General features: G+C 43.6%; 1 protein-coding gene across 1 annotated transcript; it reads left to right on the top strand.

The window, feature by feature from the left end:
- The first annotated feature begins 8,831 nt into the window (after window positions 1-8,831).
- On the top strand, window positions 8,832-9,811 carry LOC133419213 (interferon a3-like). The gene is made up of 5 exons (XM_061708251.1): window positions 8,832-8,963; window positions 9,055-9,144; window positions 9,258-9,407; window positions 9,523-9,603; window positions 9,713-9,811. The coding sequence occupies exons 1-5, from the start codon at window positions 8,832-8,834 to the stop codon at window positions 9,809-9,811; spliced, it is 552 nt and encodes a 183-aa protein (XP_061564235.1).
- The last annotated feature ends 8,975 nt before the right edge of the window (window positions 9,812-18,786 follow it).

Genomic DNA, 18,786 nt, shown 5'->3' with positions numbered 1-18,786 from the left:
AAACTAAAATTACCAATGCAAACTAGAATTGTCCGTTACACTTCCTCCCCACACACCAATGTGTGTCCTGAAAGTCTGACGTTGCATGCCATATCCTGAGGGTGGCAGCATATCTGTGCAGTCTAAGCATGGATGTTGCTTAGGCTTGGACTTGAATGACTTGCAGAAGATTGCTGGTTGGAATGAACTTCACATGGCCAAGACTCCTGGGGAAAGTGCCATAGCCCAATATGGGACTGATCCAATTGAAAATGTTTGTCTTTCACCATTAAAGGACGGTATATGGTGTATTACCACACTGGAGCATCACAAGCGTGAGCAGGTAATGGTTCAAATGTTCTATATGCCTATACACAAATCATACATCTGAACGGGGAATGCTCTTCCTGTTCTCTGTCCTTTTTTGTTTGTCCTACATTAAAATGTCTGTCCTTTTATGCTAGCACAACACATCTCTAAAGTTACAGGCTTTCTTTCTAAAAGAGTTCACAAAGCTGACCATGGTGATGTAGATCCATAAATAAGTGATCTAACATAAGAGAATGTTAATAATAATAATAAAGGGGGCACGGTGGCGCAGCAGGTAGTGCGGCCGTCTCACAGCAAGAAGGTCCTGGGTTCGATTCCCGCCGGGGACGCTGTGGGCGCTGAAGTGCGTGTTAGTTCTCCCATGACTTCAGTGCCCACGCCCTGGGTGGGGTTGGCGAAAGGATCTTTCTGTGTGGAGTTTGCATGTTCTCCCCGTGTTCCCTTGGGTAGCAATGTGAGCTACCCTCACAAAAACATGCAACAGTCCTGGGCTATACATGCCCCCTCTGGCCAACCGGGGCGCCAGATGGGGTGGGGAGGATCCGGCCGGAATAACGTGATCCTTCCACGCGCTACGTTCGGCCGGAGAATCCTCATCCTGTCTGGTGAAAAGAAGCGGTCCGTCACTCCTCAGGATAAGAAGGAGACCTGAGCTCAGTGTAGGGCCCTCCTTGGGTTGGCAGAGGGGAACAATGCCAAGGATTGTCTAGGTATGAGCACTGGGTGATGAAATGGGTAAAAAATTGGGGATAAAAAAAATATTTAAAAAAAAAAAATAATAATAATAATAATAATAATAATAATAATAATAATAATAATAATAATAATAACTTGTACCTATATAGCGCCTTTCATGATACCCAAGGTCGCTTAACAAAGGGGGACAAACAAACAAAAACAGGGAGGGGACCTTAGCCTATTCAGGGAAGGCCAAGTAGAAGAGATGTGTTTTGAGGTGTGCTTTGAAACTGTGGAGAGTGGGGGAGTGGCGGATTTCCAGGGGGAGACAGTTCCAGAGGGTGGGGGCAATACCTTACAGCCAAGAAACGTAATTAGTTTAAAGCTGCTATTTACATGAAAGTTTCTTAATCCGAGTCTTTCCTCGATCTGATTATGATTGGAGTATTGTGGTCCATGTTAACTTAGTCAGTTGGAGCATCAACTGAGGTGTGAACGGTTCCTGGGAGTCAGACAACAGCAGCTGTGTGTCATTAGCCCGTTAAGCGGCTATTGGTCAGAACTGGTCTCTGGCAACATTTAAAAACTGTCAGCCATGCTGCCTGCTTTATGTCTGACTTTCACTATGAAGATTTCAGGCATCTTTCTGAGGTTTGGTCCAGTCTTGGTTTGAAGCAACTGTTTCCAGCAAGTTCTAGAATTTTCTGATGTGGTTGTGTTCTTGTTTTTAATCATTTCAGGGTTTCCCTCTGTGCATTGTTGATTGTGGAGTCATGTGGGATGCATTTGAAAGGTAGGCTATGATCTGCTGAAGACACGTGAAGTTGTATCACACGCAGCTTAAATCATCTTTTTTCTGTCCTCAGGATCAAAATCTCACCAACAGAGTGGGGGCAGTGTTGGTGGTAATTTTGCCTCTTACCAGGGAGCATCCACAGGTCATTCAGCACCAGTACTGCACAGTGCTCCTAGACTGGTCTCTGCCCCAGTACTTGTCCAAGATCCTAATCCCCCTCAGCTTGTTGGCTACACAAGTCCTGTAGTGAGCAGCCTGGGCTCAGCTGCACCTGCTGTGGGATACTATGTTAGTTCTGGGTCTGCTATGCCCCCTCAGACAGGAGCTGTCAGTACTGGCTATGCTATGCCCTTTCAGACTGGCGCTGTCAGTCCTGGGTTAGCTGTGCCCCTTCAGACTGGCGCTGTCAATCCTGGGTCAGTTGTGCACCTTCAGCCTGGCTATGTTGACTCTGGTTCGGCTTTGCCCTTTCAAGCAGGAGCTGTTGGCTCAGGACCAGCTGGAGGTCAGTCTCTTCTACCAAATAAGTCTGTAGATGCATGGTACTAGTCTTGTGGTTGGGTAGTGTATCCTGACTTGTTTCTCCACAGAAACCCAGTGGGCCGTTCCTCCCCAAACCTTGACCGAAGCAGCAGATGATGCCCAGACCATGGGTGCCAGTGACGTTCTCCTCTCAGCCCCTCTACCACCACCTCAACCTAGCTTCCAGGCAGGGGAAGCTTCCAGTATTATGAAGGAAGCTGAACTTGGCAACTTCCAGCGGCAGACGGAAGAATTTGGCTATCCGGCTGACCAACTGGGGCAAGGGCAGCAGGGATTCACAAGTGTGGTGGTTCCCCAGTTTGGTGTGGGTGGTTTCTCGGCTTACCCCTATCCATACTTTGACGACAAACTCCTGTATGGCCTGTACCCTCCTGGCACCCAGACTACCTTCAGCCAGCACCATGAGAAGGGAAAAGACTACTCTCAGGCCATCCACTACTTGACAGAGCATGCTTCTGACGACAATGGTTCTGTGCAGCAGAAAAAGGTCTTCCAAGCAGCCTCTTAGACTTCTGCAGGAAATGTTAAGGTGTCTCAAGGCTGGCAGAAATGTGTCCTCTGCTAGTTTTGCATAAAAGATGCTGAATCAGCTTTGGTCAATAAAGATTTTGACTAGTACATCGCTTTGGGAAATGCTTATTTATAATAAAGGTACAGAAATGGGGGACCAAGGAGGAACTGGGCAAGGTCTGTCTACAAGTCACTGGACTGTATTGGGACCTACTGGGTAAAGCTGCGTCGTAGGCCAATTCCACCTAAGCTGGCCCTATAACAAGTGGGTCTGGAGAGGACTCCTAGCTACAAGTTGGCACTCTTGATCATCACACCTGTGACCAGTCTTTGGTCAACAGACTAGCTGAAACTAGCAGTGACAAAATGCTGAGGTAATTAACAATGCAAATTAGAATTGTAGGTTACACTTCCTCCCCACACAATGCTGTCCTGAAAGTCTGGCATTGCATGCCATATCCTGAGGGTGGCAGAATAGGTGTGCAGTCAGAGCATGGATGTTGCTTTGACTTGCAGAAGGTTGGTGGTTGGCATGAACTTCACATGGCCAAAGCACCTGGGGAAAAGTGCCATAGCCCAATATGGGACTGTTTACTGATCCCATTGCAGATGTTTTTCTTTTTGATGGTAAAGGTGGTGGGGTTGTTTGTGGGACATGGCTAAAAGGCAATAATCCCCCCAGTTTCAATGTTCAGTTTTTGTCAAACGGGGAGCAGCAGATGGCTAATGAAAGCCTGCAGTTGGATAGCTGCACGCCAAGAGTTTCACCAATAAAGGACGGTACATGGTGCACTACCACTCTGGAGCATCACAAGCGTGAGCAGGCAATGGTCCAAATGTTCTATATGGCTATACACAAATCATACATCTGAACGGGGAATGCTCCTCCTGTTCTGTCCTTTTTTTTGTTCTGTTAAATTGTCTGTCCTTTTATGTTAGTGTAAGGCTGGTGTAGAGTTAAGCCTTACTTGATTAAATTGATCCTTTTTTGGGTCATGAGTAGGAGAAAAGCCACTGTGGTCTGCGAACAACCGTCCCAAACGAGTTGTAGAGGAGCCACGCGTCTCACCAGATACTGCTGGAGCAGCAACAGATTGTTGGTTGTGTTGTGGCAGGACACGAGAGACCCGACCTGATGGTCTCCTTAGCAGGGGAACAGAGGGACAGGCAGGGGCAACAACCTGTCCAGTCTCAGGTAGTCTGTTATGTAAGGGAAGTGAACCAGATAACGCCGTATACCTGGGGAGAGTCTTGCGATACACAAACCTGAGTTGTTGTGCTTACCATAGATGGCGGCTGTGTTGGCATGTCCTGCAGCGCTGGAAGTGAAGAAGGCGTTTCCAGTCCAACAGGAGAAGCACAGTCTTCCCGTAGAGAAGGTGTGTCTTTTAGGACCGCTGGGTCCCCCTGTGAGGAGGGATCCGTGACATAGCGTCCGCATTTGTGTGTTTCTTTCCATCCTTGTGTATTATTGTCCACTGAACTCCAAAGCCCAACGACCTCGTCATCCTGTAGGGTCATGTGTGACATCCAGTTTCCTTAGACTGAGAAGTGGGCAGTGGTCAGTGATGATTGTGAATGGATTACAACTCAAATAGTGTCTGTTCTTTGTCATATGTACCCACTTTTTCTCTGAGCGGGTCAGAACATGACTTGCATACACTATAACCCTTTTTTGTCCCTTTTGAACCTGAGAGAGAACTGCGCCAACTGCATAGTTAGATGCATCCGTACTCAGGAAAAATGGCTGAGCAAAGTTGGGAAAAGCCATTATAGGGGGGGAGATGAGTGCATCCTTTAATGTCTGAAATACAACGGAGCACTCTTCTGTCCATTCGAATGACACCTGTTTTTGAGTGAATCTGTGAAGAGGATGAGCAATGGAGGCATACTTGTGCACAAAACGTCTGTAATAAGAGCACAATCCCAGAAATGCTGGGCATTATGCGTTGGCAGTTGACTGGGTCCAGTGCCAGTCCTGTCCATCACGTGAAACAATATGGCCCATATACTTGACTGCAGATTTGCAAAACTCACATTTCTTTGGGTTCAGCTTCAAACCTGCTTGTCTGAACCGTGTGAAAATGTCTGTCAGATTTTGAAGGTGATCATCAAAGTTGCTACCCATACAGATTATTTCATCGAGATAAATGACACACGTTGTCCAATGGAGACCTCTCAGGACGAGCTCCATTAGTCTCTGAAAAGTTGGGGAGTTTTTCAGACCCATGGGCATCACTTTGAATTGGTAGAGACCATCACCTGTTGTAAATGCTGTTTTGGGTCGGTCTGCAGGATCTAGTTCAACCTGCCAGTATCCACTTGACATGTCCATGGTAGAGAAAAACTGAGAGCCAGACAGTGCATCCAAACTATCATCGACTCTAGGGAGAGGATGCGCATCAGTGATGGTAACTGAGTTCCGCTTTCTGAAATCGACACAAAATCTGTACGTACCATCTTTCTTCTTCACCATAACTACCGGACTAGTCCAGGGGCTTGCGCTGTCCTCAATCTGATCGTGAGCTTTAAGCTTTTCCACCTGACGGTGAATTTCTGTTTTCATGGCAGGAGAGGTACGATAGGCTCTTTGTGAGATGGGAATGTCACGGGTGGTAGTAATTTTGTGTGTGACAATGGGGCCTCATGTATAAAGCTTGTGTGCGCACAAAACAGGGCTTAAAAGATGCGCACGCCACCTTCTACACAAAGGTTGGGATTTAAAAAAACAAATGGAAAAATGTGCGTATCTTTACGCCAACCTTGACCCTAGCACACGAACATTTTGAAGATATGGGGAACTGGCGACTCAGGCGGTGAGGTGGTGAAATGAAGCCAGATTCATGTCATACTCTTAATGTCATCACATATCAGACTTATAGATCCATGTACACCCAAGCCGGTGTTCTGCCGAGTTGTCCTACCTCCGCGAATCGTCCTACCCGTAGGATGAAATGACATACTTCTCTCATGAGCGTGATCTCGAGCGTGATCTGACGGGGTATTTTCATCTGTCAAATCCTCCTACCTGCCAATATCTATGTGGAAACCTGATTTTACTTTTTTTTTTTTCTTCCGCCGAAGCGTCGTACACATAGATCTATGTGGAAGCACATTCTGACTTCCTGCTGTTAAATCGTCTATTTGCAGGAAAAAGCTCACTCACTCACTCATCTTCTCCCGCTTTATCCGTTACCGGGTCGCGGGGGCAGCAGCCTCAGCAGGGATGCCCAGACTTCCCTCACCCCAGACACCTCCTCCAGCTCTTCCGGGGGGAGTCCGAGGCGTTCCCAGGCCAGCCGAGAGACATAGTCTCTCCAGCGTGTCCTGGGTCTTCCCCGGGGTCTCCTCCCGGTGGGACATGCCTGGAACACCTCCCTAGGGAGGCGTCCAGGAGGCATCCGGTACAGATGCCCAAGCCACCTCAGCTGACTGGCAGGAAAAAGCCTTTGAAAAAAAAGAAACTGAGATAAAAGAAACGGGGATCGTACGGTAGTTGTTTCTGCCGAGGCAGAACACCGGCTCGACATGTCTCCTTCATCCCGGCGCACAGCAGAAACAGGCTGCAGGCAGCCGCTGCGCATGCTCATCATCAGGCTCATTTAAACGCAAATACAGTCATCAAGTACTTTGCATTGCCCATTTATGGTATGAAGTGGGCGTAGAGGGCGGGATATGAGGTGAATTCACGTGCGCAACCTTCCAGCTGGACTGTGATTTATAAAGCGAACATTGCGGGCAGATGTGCGTGCACACGGTTTATAAATCAGGATTTTTTTGTGCGCACGCCATTTTCGGCTTTTAAGCGCATGTACACTTTTAGTATGAATCCTACGCACTCTTTTATAAATGAGGCGGACTGGAACCCTGACCATCCGCTCTGAAGTCCCTACAAGTTTTTTTAATTCATTATCACTTTTTTTGAATAACATGTTTAGTTGGATTAATATATAGTTTAAATTTATTTATTGGAATAATGTATATTATCACCATTACTGCAACTTATTTACGGTCTTAAAATGTCTGAAATTAATGATTTCAATGGGACCGAAATTATCTCGATCTATTTCTCATTGAGATAATTCCTTTCAGACATTTTAACACCTAATATAAGTTGTAGTAATGATGATGATATACATGTATTTATTTATTTAGTTAATATTTGAGGGCCACAGCCTGTTTTAACTCAGACAGGAAATGAAAGCTCATCCACTGGCACCAGAGCAGCTGGTCTCAACTTTATTCCCTTCCAGCTAAAACCTGCTCTACGTCTATCACATGAAGGATTTCTTCATGTAATTGTTTATTTGTTTATGTCAGCTTTTGGTCTATTAACTCATATTCTTGTTTATAATACAATCTTTCACTTGGTTTCTGTTTATTTATATGACTAGCATATTATTTTCTACTCTTATTAAACAAAACGGAATATTAATTTAATAATAAAATGATATCCCTCATAGCTACCAGAAAAGTCTTTGTTGTGTATTATTCCTGACATAAACTGAACTAGGGTGGAATTAATTGTTATTTTAATACAATCAGGAAAACCATCCTCTTAAACATCATTTACATTTTATTATTCCTGATAAAATAACAATATACAACTATTATACAGATACATTTTATTTCATTAATCTTCAAAATGTCTAAAATATTTCTTTTTAACATTACTTGAATTTATCATCAGTGTTATTTGTCTTATTGAGTCAAACATTACAAGTACCATCACCTGTTCCTCTCGGTGGCTCTTTGAGGTTCATCATGTTACTTTCTGCACACATTCTCTTGCTCTTTGTTCATTGATTAAAACACTTTTTCTCTGTTTAAAGCCCAACAGAAAAGTATTCTGTTCTGACTGTTTTTGTCCTTCAAAATGTTTTTGAACCCCATCTGCCATGGCACACTTTCAGCCTTGAGTGTCCTGTTGATGCTGTCGAAGCTCGAAGATACAGTAACTTCTGTTCACGTATTATTCCAAGAAACAAACAGATAAATAATGAAAATAACTTGTGTACAGGGAATTAATACTGACTTAAGATGGTCAGGTTTCAAGTCGGCCTCTAACTCTGTGTTGCGCAACGTCCTCCAAATTTAATGACAATTGATAACTAATAATAGTAGGCTAATGATCGAAAGGACATGGAAATATATTGAGAAAAAGATTACAACATTCCAAATAAAACAAATAAATAATAACAACCAGATTCTAAAATCCAGCTCAGGCTGATCACTTTTCTAGGATAAAATAGAATAAAATATGAATTAGTAAAATGGTGTTTCGTCCTGTTGTCCAGGTGATTTCCACTCAGTTTTATCAGGTAGAAACGTGTGTGAACATAAATGTTTACAAATGTTGGGGCTTGTAAAATTATGAAAAGAAATGTGCTCAAACGTCCACTAAAAAAGAAATTGTGCCTCGAGGCTCACCTGATGTCACGTCCAGCCCTGGTTTTCCTGGTGAAATGAAGTGAAATGTCGCTGCAGGTTCGAGGGAACGCGCGTCAGAGCGCAGGCCGCAGACGCGCGCTTTCTTTTTCTCTTTCAGCTTCCTTTTTACGGCACAGCAGGTAAATGATTAAAGTCCACAGGACGAAACGGGTGACAGTATTTAGTTAATCATTTATCAAAATATATGTATATGCATGAAACAACTTACACATACAGGTTAAAGTATCCGACATTCTGAAAAAACATGATTAAAATAAATATAATAAACCCGAACATGTCTGTGGGATTGAACGAGCCCTCTTCGTTAACTTAATGTGTTCTTTTAAACATTTATTCAAATGAAAAAGATGTTGTGGTTGTGTCTTAATCTGTATCTTAAAAATTGGGACTTCACACCTGTACAGTGTTGCAGCCGGCGCGTTATTTCCCAAAGGTAAGCGTCAGGAAAATGAAACAAGAATGCTCCTTTAAATGACTGCTCCACCTGAACACCTTCAGACATCCGAGTTTGCTTCATACAAAGGAGATTTGTACCTGTGTCAAGATGCTCACCAGGGTTTTCTGTGCTCTCCTGCTTCTGTGTCTGTACAGTTCAGGCTCCTCTCTGAGCTGCAGATGGATCGATCATAAATTCAGAGACTACAGTGAGAACTCCCTGGATCTCCTGGAGATGATGGTGAGAGCACTGGTGTGTGTCTGTGTTGAAGAGTGTGGGTGTGATGGAGTGTCTATACTGAACATGTGAGGTGTGTTTGTGTGTGATGCAGGTGAATAACTCCACTAACACCACTGAGGATGCTGAGGAGAACACCGTGGCCTTCCCTCATCATCTGTACAACCAGACCTCCGCAGCATCAGTAAGTCATCCTCACCTGTTGTTTACTGTACATGCAACAAAAGACATCAAGGATCTGAGAGCAGAGATCAGCACGGATGTATTCCTGTATTCATCTGATTCTCCCTCTTCCAGGCTGAGGATAAAGTGGCGTTCACAGTTCAGGTCCTGAGGGAGGTGTGTGCCCTGTTTGAGGAGGATGACAGCTCTTCATCATGGCAGGAGAGAACGCTGGAGAACTTTCTCAACGTTGTGAACAGACAGGCAGATCAGCTTCACTCCTGCGTAAGTTACCTTTCAAGAGTTTCATTACATTTAATAAAACCTTCTGAGTCTTGACTCAAATGTAAACAAGTCAAACGGATAAATTAAAAGACTTTTCTTGCTGTAATTCATGTAGATAAGGAGCCCCGCCCACAAGAAGAACACAAAGCTGCACATGTACTTCAAGAGACTGACAAATCACATCTTAAAGAAGATGGTGAGTATTTATCAATCAGATTCATTCTGATGTGGTAAATGCAGTATTTCTAGACGTTTTAACACCTCATGCATGTAGTAATAATGATTGTAATATTTGTTTTGTCCAGGGCCACAGTGCTGGAGCCTGGGAGCTGATCAGACAGGAAATCAAAGCTCATCTACTGAGAGCAGACCAGCTGGTCTCAACTTTACTCCCCTCCAGCTAATTTGCTCTACGCCTGTCACATGAAGAATGATTCAGTCTAAACTCTTATTTTACTTGTTTCATTTTATTTATTTGTGTATTTTTTTGTGTATTTATTTATGTATTTGTTTGTTTATTCATGTGTTTATTTATTTATTTAAAGAGCCTCTAATTTGCTTTGCTGTTGAACACATTCTTAAATAAAATTATCAAATCAAAATGAATATATTTTTACACCGTCATTAATTAAATAAAACATTACATTCAAATTAAATGTGTGTTTTTTCATGACAAATTAAAAGTGAGCGGGATTTTTCTCATCTTTGCGAACAAGCCAAAGGAACATTTTTCTTCTTCTTCTTCTTCTTCTTTTTTTTTTGTCTGCACACATATTAATGGTTAATACCATGCTGGTAAGAACCTAAAGCATATATATGTGCATTTTTGATATAAAATACATGTGATATATTTTTTTTAATATGTCAGATATATTTGTTTTATTAATATATATATACACATATAATATACACATACATACTAATCCAGGACGCGAGAACACACATGGAGGCTCACATCGAGCACTGGAAATCTGCAAGAGAGAAAAAAAGAAAACAGACATGAAACAGGCAGAAACACGAGCAGCAACCGTCCCATGTCCTAAGCTACCGCGACTAACTAACCCCCAAAACTACAGAGCCAGCATGCAGGTGAACGGGCCAGTGTATATGTCTATATTTGTATATGTCTCTGTGTGTGTGTGTGTGTGTGTGTGTGTGTGTGTGTGTGTGTGTGTGTGTGTGTGTGTGTGTGTGTGTGTGTGTGTGTGTGTGTGTGTGTGTGTGTGTGTGTGTGTGTGTGTGTGTGTGTGTGTGTAATAGTCCTATCAATGCTCCACCTGAAGTGTATCTATAGTGGGGGAGGAGGGGCACAACCCCGCCACCCGCGAGACCAGAGGCCGACAAGGAAGGACCCGGAACCCAGGCCACCAGCAACCCTACAGAGGGTGAGAAGAGGGCGGGAGCAAATTCAATTCAATTCAATTTTATTTGTATAGCGTCTAATACAACAGATGTTGTCTCTAGACGCTTTCCAGATACCCAGAACATGAACATAAACCCCCGAGCAATTATTACATAAACAATGGCAGGTAAAAAGTCACCTAGTGGGAGAAAAGCCTCAAGCCAAACAGTGGCAAGGAAAAACTCCCCTTTAGGAGGGAAGAAACCTTGAGCAGGACCAGGCTCATAAGGGGGGGACCCTCCTGCCGAAGGCCAGACTGAGGGATCTCCATCGTCTTCCGGGCGGCTTCGCAACTCGTGAGTGACAAGTGCTCCTACCACACACGACAGGTCTCTGCCGACTCATTTGACGTGTGAAAAAGTCTCTGGTCATCAATGCACCACCTCAGTGCTGAGCATTTTCCATCAGCAGTGTGTAGGTTTAGTATCCTCGTGAAAAACTCACCTGAGCAGCCATCTTCCAGGCTTTCTTTAGACTCCCGTGAGGAGCATTGTTGTAGAAACAGTTCCGCTGTGCTCGACCAGTGACGTACGAGAGGCACCATCATGGACGGGAGCAATACCTGTACGTAACCTGACGTCATTACGCAAGAAACGTAGCGACGTGAAGAATATGTATGTAAAAAATATAAAAAAGTGTTTTTTTAGCCAAGGAAGGCAGCTTTGTATTTATTATCAAATTATTTGGTTTTGTATTATTTTTCTCTGAAACTCTAAGGTCGCTTATCAAAGGGGGACAAACAAACAAAACAAAAACAGCCTATTCAGGGAAGGCTAAGGAGAAGAGGTGTGTTTTGAGGTGTGCTTTGAAACTGTGGAGAGTGGGGGAGTGGCGGATTTCAAGGGAGAGAGAGTTCCAGAGGGTGGAGGCAATACCTTACCGCCAAGAAATGTAATTAGTTTAAAGCTGCTATTTACATGAAAGTTTCTTAATCCGAGTCTTTTCTCGATCTGATTAAGATTGGAGTATTGTGGTCCATGTTAACTTAGTCAGTTGGAGCATCAACTGAGGTGAGAACGGTTCCTGGGAGTCAGACAACAGCAGCTGTGTGTCATTAGCCCGTTAAGCGGCGATTGGTCAGAACTGGTCTCTGGCAACATTTAAAAACTGTCAGCCATGCTGCCTGCTTTATGTCTGACTTTCACTATGAAGATTTCAGGCATCTTTCTGAGGTTTGGTCCAGTCTTGGTTTGAAGCAACTGTTTCCAGCAAGTTCTAGAATTTTCTGACGTGGTTGTGTTCTTGTTTTTAATCATTTCAGGGTTTCCCTCTGTGCATTGTTGATTGTGGAGTCATGTGGGATGCATTTGAAAGGTAGGCCATGATCTGCTGAAGACACGTGAAGTTGTATCACACGCAGCTTAAATCATCTTTTTTCTGTCCTCAGGATCAAAATCTCACCAACAGAGTGGTAGCGGTGGGGGCAGTGTTGGTGGTAATTTTGCCTCCTACCAGGGAGCATCCACAGGTCATTCAGCACCAGTACTGCACAGTGCTCCTAGACTGGTCTCTGCCCCAGTACTTGTCCAAGATCCTAATCCCCCTCAGCTTGTTGGCTACACAACTCCAGTAGTAAGTAGTCTGGGCTCAGCTGCACCTGCTGTGGGATACTATGTTGGTTCTGGGTCTATGCCCCCTCAGACAGGAGCTGTCAGTACTGGCTATGCTATGCCCCTTCAGACTGGTGCTGTCAGTCCTGGGTTAGCTATGCCCCTTCAGACTGGCGCTGTCAATCCTGGGTCAGTTGTGCCCCTTCAGCCTGGCTATATTGTCTCTGGTTCGGCTTTGCCCTTTCAAGCAGAAGCTGTTGGCTCAGGACCAGCTGGAGGTCAGTCTCTTCTACCAAATAAGTCTGTAGATGCATAGTACTAGTCTTGTGGTTGGGTAGTGTATCCTGACTTGTTTCTCCACAGAAACCCCGTGGGCCGTTCCTCCCCAAACCTTGACTGAAGCAGCAGATGATGCCCAGACCATGGGTGCCAGTGACGTTCTCCTCTCAGCCCCTCTACCACCACCTGAACCGAGCTTCCAGGCAGGGGAAGCTTCCAGTATTATGAAGGAAGCTGAACTTGGCAACTTCCAGCGGCAGACGGAAGAATTTGGCTATCCGGCTGACCAACTGGGGCAAGGGCAGCAGGGATTCACAAGTGTGGTGGTTCCCCAGTTTGGTGTGGGTGGTTTCTCGGCTTACCCCTATCCATACTTTGACGACAAACTCCTGTATGGCCTGTACCCTCCTGGCACCCACACTACCTTCAGCCAGCACCATGAGAAGGGAAAAGACTACTCTCAGGCCATCCACTACTTGACAGAGCATGCTTCTGACGACCATGGTTCTGTGCAGCAGAAAAAGGTCTTCCAAGCAGCCTCCTAGACTTCTGCAGGAAATGCTAAGGTGTCTCAAGGCTGGCAGAAATGTGTCCTGCTAGTTTTGCGTAAAAGATGCTGAATCAGCTTTGGTCAATAAAGATTTTGACTAGTACATGGCTTTGGGAAATGCTTATTTATAATAAAGGTACAGAAATGGGGGACCAGGGAGGAACTGGGCAAGGCCTGTCTAGAAGTCACTGGACTGTATTGGGACCTACTGGGTAAAGCTGCGTTGTAAGGCAATTCCACCTAAGCTGGCCCTAACAAGTGGGTCTGGAAAGGAGTCGCCTTCCAGCTAGTTGGCACTCTTGGTCATCACACCTGTGACCAGTCTTTGGTTAACAGACTAGCTGAAACTAGCAGTGACAAAATGCTGAGGTATTTAACAATGCAAATTAGAATTGTAGGTTCCACTTCCTCCCCACACAAGGCTGTCCTGAAAGTCTGGCATTTCATGCCATATCCTGAGGGTGGCAGAATAGCTGTGCAGTCTAAGCATGGATGTTGCTTTGACTTGCAGAATGTTGGTGGTTGGCATGAACTTCACATGGCCAAAGCACCTGGGAGAAGTGCCATAGCCCAATATGGGACTGTTTACTGATCCCATTGCAGATGTTTTTCTTTTTGATGGTAAAGGTGGTGGGGTTGTTTGTGGGACATGGCTAAAAGGCAATAATCCCACCAGTTTCAATGTTCAGTTTTTGTCAAACGGGGAGCAGCAAATGGCTAATGAAAGCCTGCAGGTGGATAGCTGCACGCCAAGAGTTTCACCAATAAAGGACGGTACATGGTGTACTACCACTCTGGAGCATCACAAGCGTGAGCAGGCAATGGTCCAAATGTTCTATATGGCTATACACAAATCATACATCTGAATGGGGAATGCTCCTCCTGTTCTGTCCTTTTTTTGGTTCTGTTAAAATGTCTGTTCTTTTATGCTAGTGTAAGGCTGGTGTAGAGTTAAGCCTTGATTAAATTGATCCATTTTCGGGTCGTGAGTAGGAGAAAAGCCACAGCAAAAGCCACTGTGGTCTGCGAACAACCCGTCCCAAACGAGTTGTAGAGGAGCCATGCGTCTCACCAGATACTGCTGGAGCAGCAACAGATTGTTGGTTGTGTTGTGGCAGGACACGAGAGACCCGACCTGATGGTCTCCTTAGCAGGGGAACAGAGGGACAGACAGAGGCAACAACCTGTCCAGTCTCAGGTAGTCTGTGATGTAAGGGAAGTGAACCAGATAACGCTGTATACCTGGGGAGAGTCTTGCGATACACAAACCTGAGCTGTTGTGCTTACCACAGATGGCGGCTGTGTTGGCATGTCCTGCAGCGCTGGAAGTGAAGGTGTTTCCAGTCCAACAGGAGAAGCACGGTCGTCCCGTAGAGAAAGTGTTGTCTTTTAGGACCTCTGGGTCCCCCTGTGAGGAGGAATCTGTGACATAGCGTCCGCATTTGTGTGTGTGTATTATTGTCCACTGAACTCCAAAGCCCAACGACCTTGTCGTCCTGTAGGGTCATGTGTGACATCCAGTTTCCTAAGACTGAGAAGTGGGCGGTGATAAGTGATGATTGTGAATGGATTACAACTCAAATAGTGTCTGAAATGCCTGACTGACGAGACAATGGCCCAAAGTTCTTTATATGTACCCACTTTTTCTCTGAGCGGGTCAGAACATGACTTGCATACGCTATAACTCTTTCTTGTCCCTTTTGAACCTGAGAGAGAACTGCGCCAACTGCATAGTTAGATGCATCCGTACTCAGGATAAATGGATGATGAAAGTTGGGAAAAGCCATTATAGGGGGGGAGATGAGTGCATCCTTTAATGGCTGAAATGCAATGGAGCACTCTTCTGTCCATTCAAATGACACCTGGTTTTGAGTGAGTCTGTGAAGAGGATGAGTAATGGAGGCATACTTGTGCACAAAACGTCTGTAATAAGAGCACAATCCCAGAAATGCTCGAACCTCAGAGGGTGGACTCAGAGGCCACTCACATATGCGTTGGCAGTTGACTGGGTCCAGTGCCAGTCCATCACGTGAAACAATATGGCCCATATACTTGACTGCAGATTTGCAAAACTCACATTTCTTTGGGTTCAGCTTCAAACCTGCTTATCTGAGCCGTGTGAAAATGTCTGTCAGATTTTTAAGGTGATCATCAAAGTTGCTACCCATACAGATTATGACATCAAGATAAATGACACACGTTGTCCAATGGAGACCTCTCAGGACGAGCTCCATTAGTCTCTGAAAAGTTGGGGAGTTTTTCAGACCCATGGGCATCACTTTGAATTGGTACAGACCATCACCTGTTGTAAATGCTGTTTTGGGTCGGTCTGCAGGATCTAGTTGATACCTGCCAGTATCCACTTGACATGTCCATGGTAGAGAAAAACTGAGAGCCAGACATTGCATCCAAACTATCATTGACTCTAGGGAGAGGATGCGCATCAGTGATGGTAACTGAGTTCAGCTTTCTTGAATCGACGAATGTACGTACCATCTTTCTTCTTCACCATAACTACCGGACTAGCCCAGGGGCTTGCGCTGTCCTCAATCAGATCGTGAGCTTTAAGCTCTTCCACCTGACGGTGAATTTCCGTTTTCATGGCAGGAGAGGTACGATAGGCTCTTTGTGAGATGGGAATGTCACGGGTGGTAGTAATTTTGTGTGTGACCAGGGGCCTCATTTATCAAGCTTGCGTGTGCACAAAACAGGGCTTGAAAGATGCACACGCCACCTTCTACGCAAAGGTTGGGATTTAAAAAAAAAAAAACTAACGGAAAAATGTGCGTATCTTTACGCCAACCCTGACCCTAGCGCACGAACATTTTGAAGATATGGGGAACTGGCGACCAAGGCGGTGAGGTGGTGAAATGAAGCCATATTCATGTCATACTCTTAATGTCATCACATATCAGACTTATAGATCCATGTACACCCAAGCCGGTGTTCTGCCGAGTTGTCCTACCTCCGCGAATCGTCCTACCTGTAAGATGAAATGACATACTTCTCTCATGAGCGTGATCTCAAGCGTGATCTGACGGGGTATTTTCATCTGTCAAATCATCCTACCTGCCAATATCTATGTGGAAGCGTAATCTGATTTTTTTTTTCTTCATCGTACACATAGATCTATGTGGAAGCACATTCTGACTTCCTGCTGTTAAATCGTCTATTTGCAGGAAAAAGCCTTTGAAAAAAAAGAAACTGAGATAAAAGAAACGGGGATGGTACGGTAGTATTTTCTGCTGAGGTAGGACAACTCGGCAGAACACCGGCTCGACATATGTCTCATTCATCCCGACGCACAGCAGAAACAGGCTGCAGGCAGCCGCTGCGCATGCTCAGCAGGCTCATTTAAATGCAAATACAGTCATCAAGTACTTTGCATTGCCCATTTATGGTATGAAGTGGGCGTGTAGAGGGCGGGATATGAGGCAAATTCACGTGCGCAACCTTCCAGCTGGACTGTGATTTATAAAGCGAACATTGCGGGCAGATGTGTGTGCACACGGTTTATAAATCAGGATTTTTTTGTGCGCACGCCATTTTCGGCTTTTGAGCGCACGTACACTTTTAGTATGAATCCATACGCACTCTTTTATAAATGAGGCAGACTGGAACCCTGACCATCCGCTCTGAAGTCCCTACAAGTTATTTTAATTCATTATCACTTTTTTTGAATAATATGTTTAGTTGAATTAATATATAGTTTAAATGTATTTATTGGAATAATGTATATTATCACCATTACTGCAACTTATTTAAGGTCTTAAAATGTCTGAAATTAATTATTTCAATTGGACCGAAATTATCTCGATCTATTTCTCATTGAGATAATTCCTTTCAGACATTTTAACACCTTATATAAGTTGTAGTAATGATGATGATATACATGTATTTATTTATTTATTTAGTTAATCTTTGAGGGCCACAGCCCGTTTTAACTCAGACAGGAAATGAAAGCTCATCCACTGGCACCAGAGCAGCTGGTCTCAACTTTATTCCCTTCCAGCTAAAACCTGCTCTACGTCTATCACATGAAGGATTTCTTCATGTAATTGTTTATTTGTTTATGTCAGCTTTTGGTCTATTAACTCATATTCTTGTTTATAATACGATCTTTCACTTGGTTTCTGTTTATTTATATGATTAGCATATTATTTTCTACTCTTATTAAACAAAACGGAATATTAATTTAATAATAAAATGATATCCCTCATAGCTACCAGAAAAGTCTTTGTTGTGTATTATTCTTGACATAAACTGAACTCAGGTGGAATTAATTGTTATTTTAATACAATCAGGAAAATCATCCTCTTAAACATCATTTACATTTTATTTTTCCCGATAAAATAACAATATACAACTATTATACAGATACATTTAATTTCATTAATCTTCAAAATGTCTAAAATATTTCTTTTTAACATTACTTGAATTTATCATCAGTGTTAATATTTATCTTATTGAGTCAAACATTACAAGTACCATCACCTGTTCCTCTCGGTGGCTCTTTGAGGTTCATCATGTTACTCTCTGCACACATTCTCTTGCTCTTTGTTCATTGATTAAAACACGTTTTCTCTGTTTAAAGCCCAACAGAAAAGTATCCTGTTCTGACTGTTTTTGTCCTTCAAAATGTTTTTGAACCCCATCTGCCATGGCACACTTTCAGCCTTGAGTGTCCTGTTGATGCTGCCGAAGCTCGAAGATACAGTAACTTCTGTTCACGTATTATTCCAAGAAACAAACAGATAAATAATGAAAATAACTTGTGTACAGGGAATTAATACTTAAGACTTAAGATGGTCAGGTTTCAAGTCCAGGCCTCTAACTCTCTGTTGCGCATCGTCCTCCAATTTGAATGAAAATTGATAACTAATAATAGTAGGCTAATGATAGAAAGGACATGGAAATATTGAGAAAAAGATTACAACATTCCAAATAAAACAAATAAATAATAACAAGCAGAGTCTAAAATCCAGCTCAGGCTGATCACTTTTCTAGGATAAAATAGAATAAAATATGAATTAGTAAAAAGGTGTTTCGTCCTGTTGTCCGGGTGATTTCCACTCAGTTTTATCAGGTATAAACGTGTGTGAACATGAATGTTTACAAATGTTAGGGCTTGTAAAATTATGAAAAGAAATGTGCTCAAACGTCCAGTAAAAAAGAAATTGTGCCTCGAGGCTCAGCTGATGTCACGTCCAGCCCTGGTTTTCCTGGTGAAATGAAGTGAAATGTCGCTGCAGGTTCGAGGGAACGCGCGTCAGAGCGCAGGCCGCAGACGCGCGCTTTCTTTTTCTCTTTCTGCTTCCTTTTTACGGCGCAGCAGGTAAATGGTTAAAGTCCACAGGACGAGACGGGTAAGAGTATTTAGTTAATTATTTATCAAAATATATGTATATGCATGAAACAATTTACACATACAGGTTAAAGTATCCGACATTCTGAAAACATAATTAAAATAAACCCGACCATGTCTGTGGGATTGAACGAGCCCTCTTCGTTAACGTAATGTGGTTTTTTAAAAACATTTATTCAAATGAAAAAGATGTGATTGTGTCTTAATCCGTATCTGAAAAATTGGGACTTCAC

Source organism: Cololabis saira, chromosome 19 (genome assembly GCF_033807715.1).
Source record: "Cololabis saira isolate AMF1-May2022 chromosome 19, fColSai1.1, whole genome shotgun sequence".
NCBI classification, from domain to species: domain Eukaryota; kingdom Metazoa; phylum Chordata; class Actinopteri; order Beloniformes; family Belonidae; genus Cololabis; species Cololabis saira.
This window is presented reverse-complemented; position numbering and strand designations above follow the sequence as displayed.

Excerpts from the sequence above, each read along its gene's own strand:
- LOC133419213 (XM_061708251.1), top strand. The coding sequence starts at position 8,832 with ATGCTCACCAGGGTTTTCTGTGCTCTCCTGCTTCTGTGTCTGTACAGT. Across the intron at positions 8,964-9,054 it reads TGGATCTCCTGGAGATGATG|GTGAATAACTCCACTAACAC; the intron begins GTGAGAGCACTG and ends TGTGTGATGCAG. Across the intron at positions 9,604-9,712 it reads ATCACATCTTAAAGAAGATG|GGCCACAGTGCTGGAGCCTG; the intron begins GTGAGTATTTAT and ends TGTTTTGTCCAG.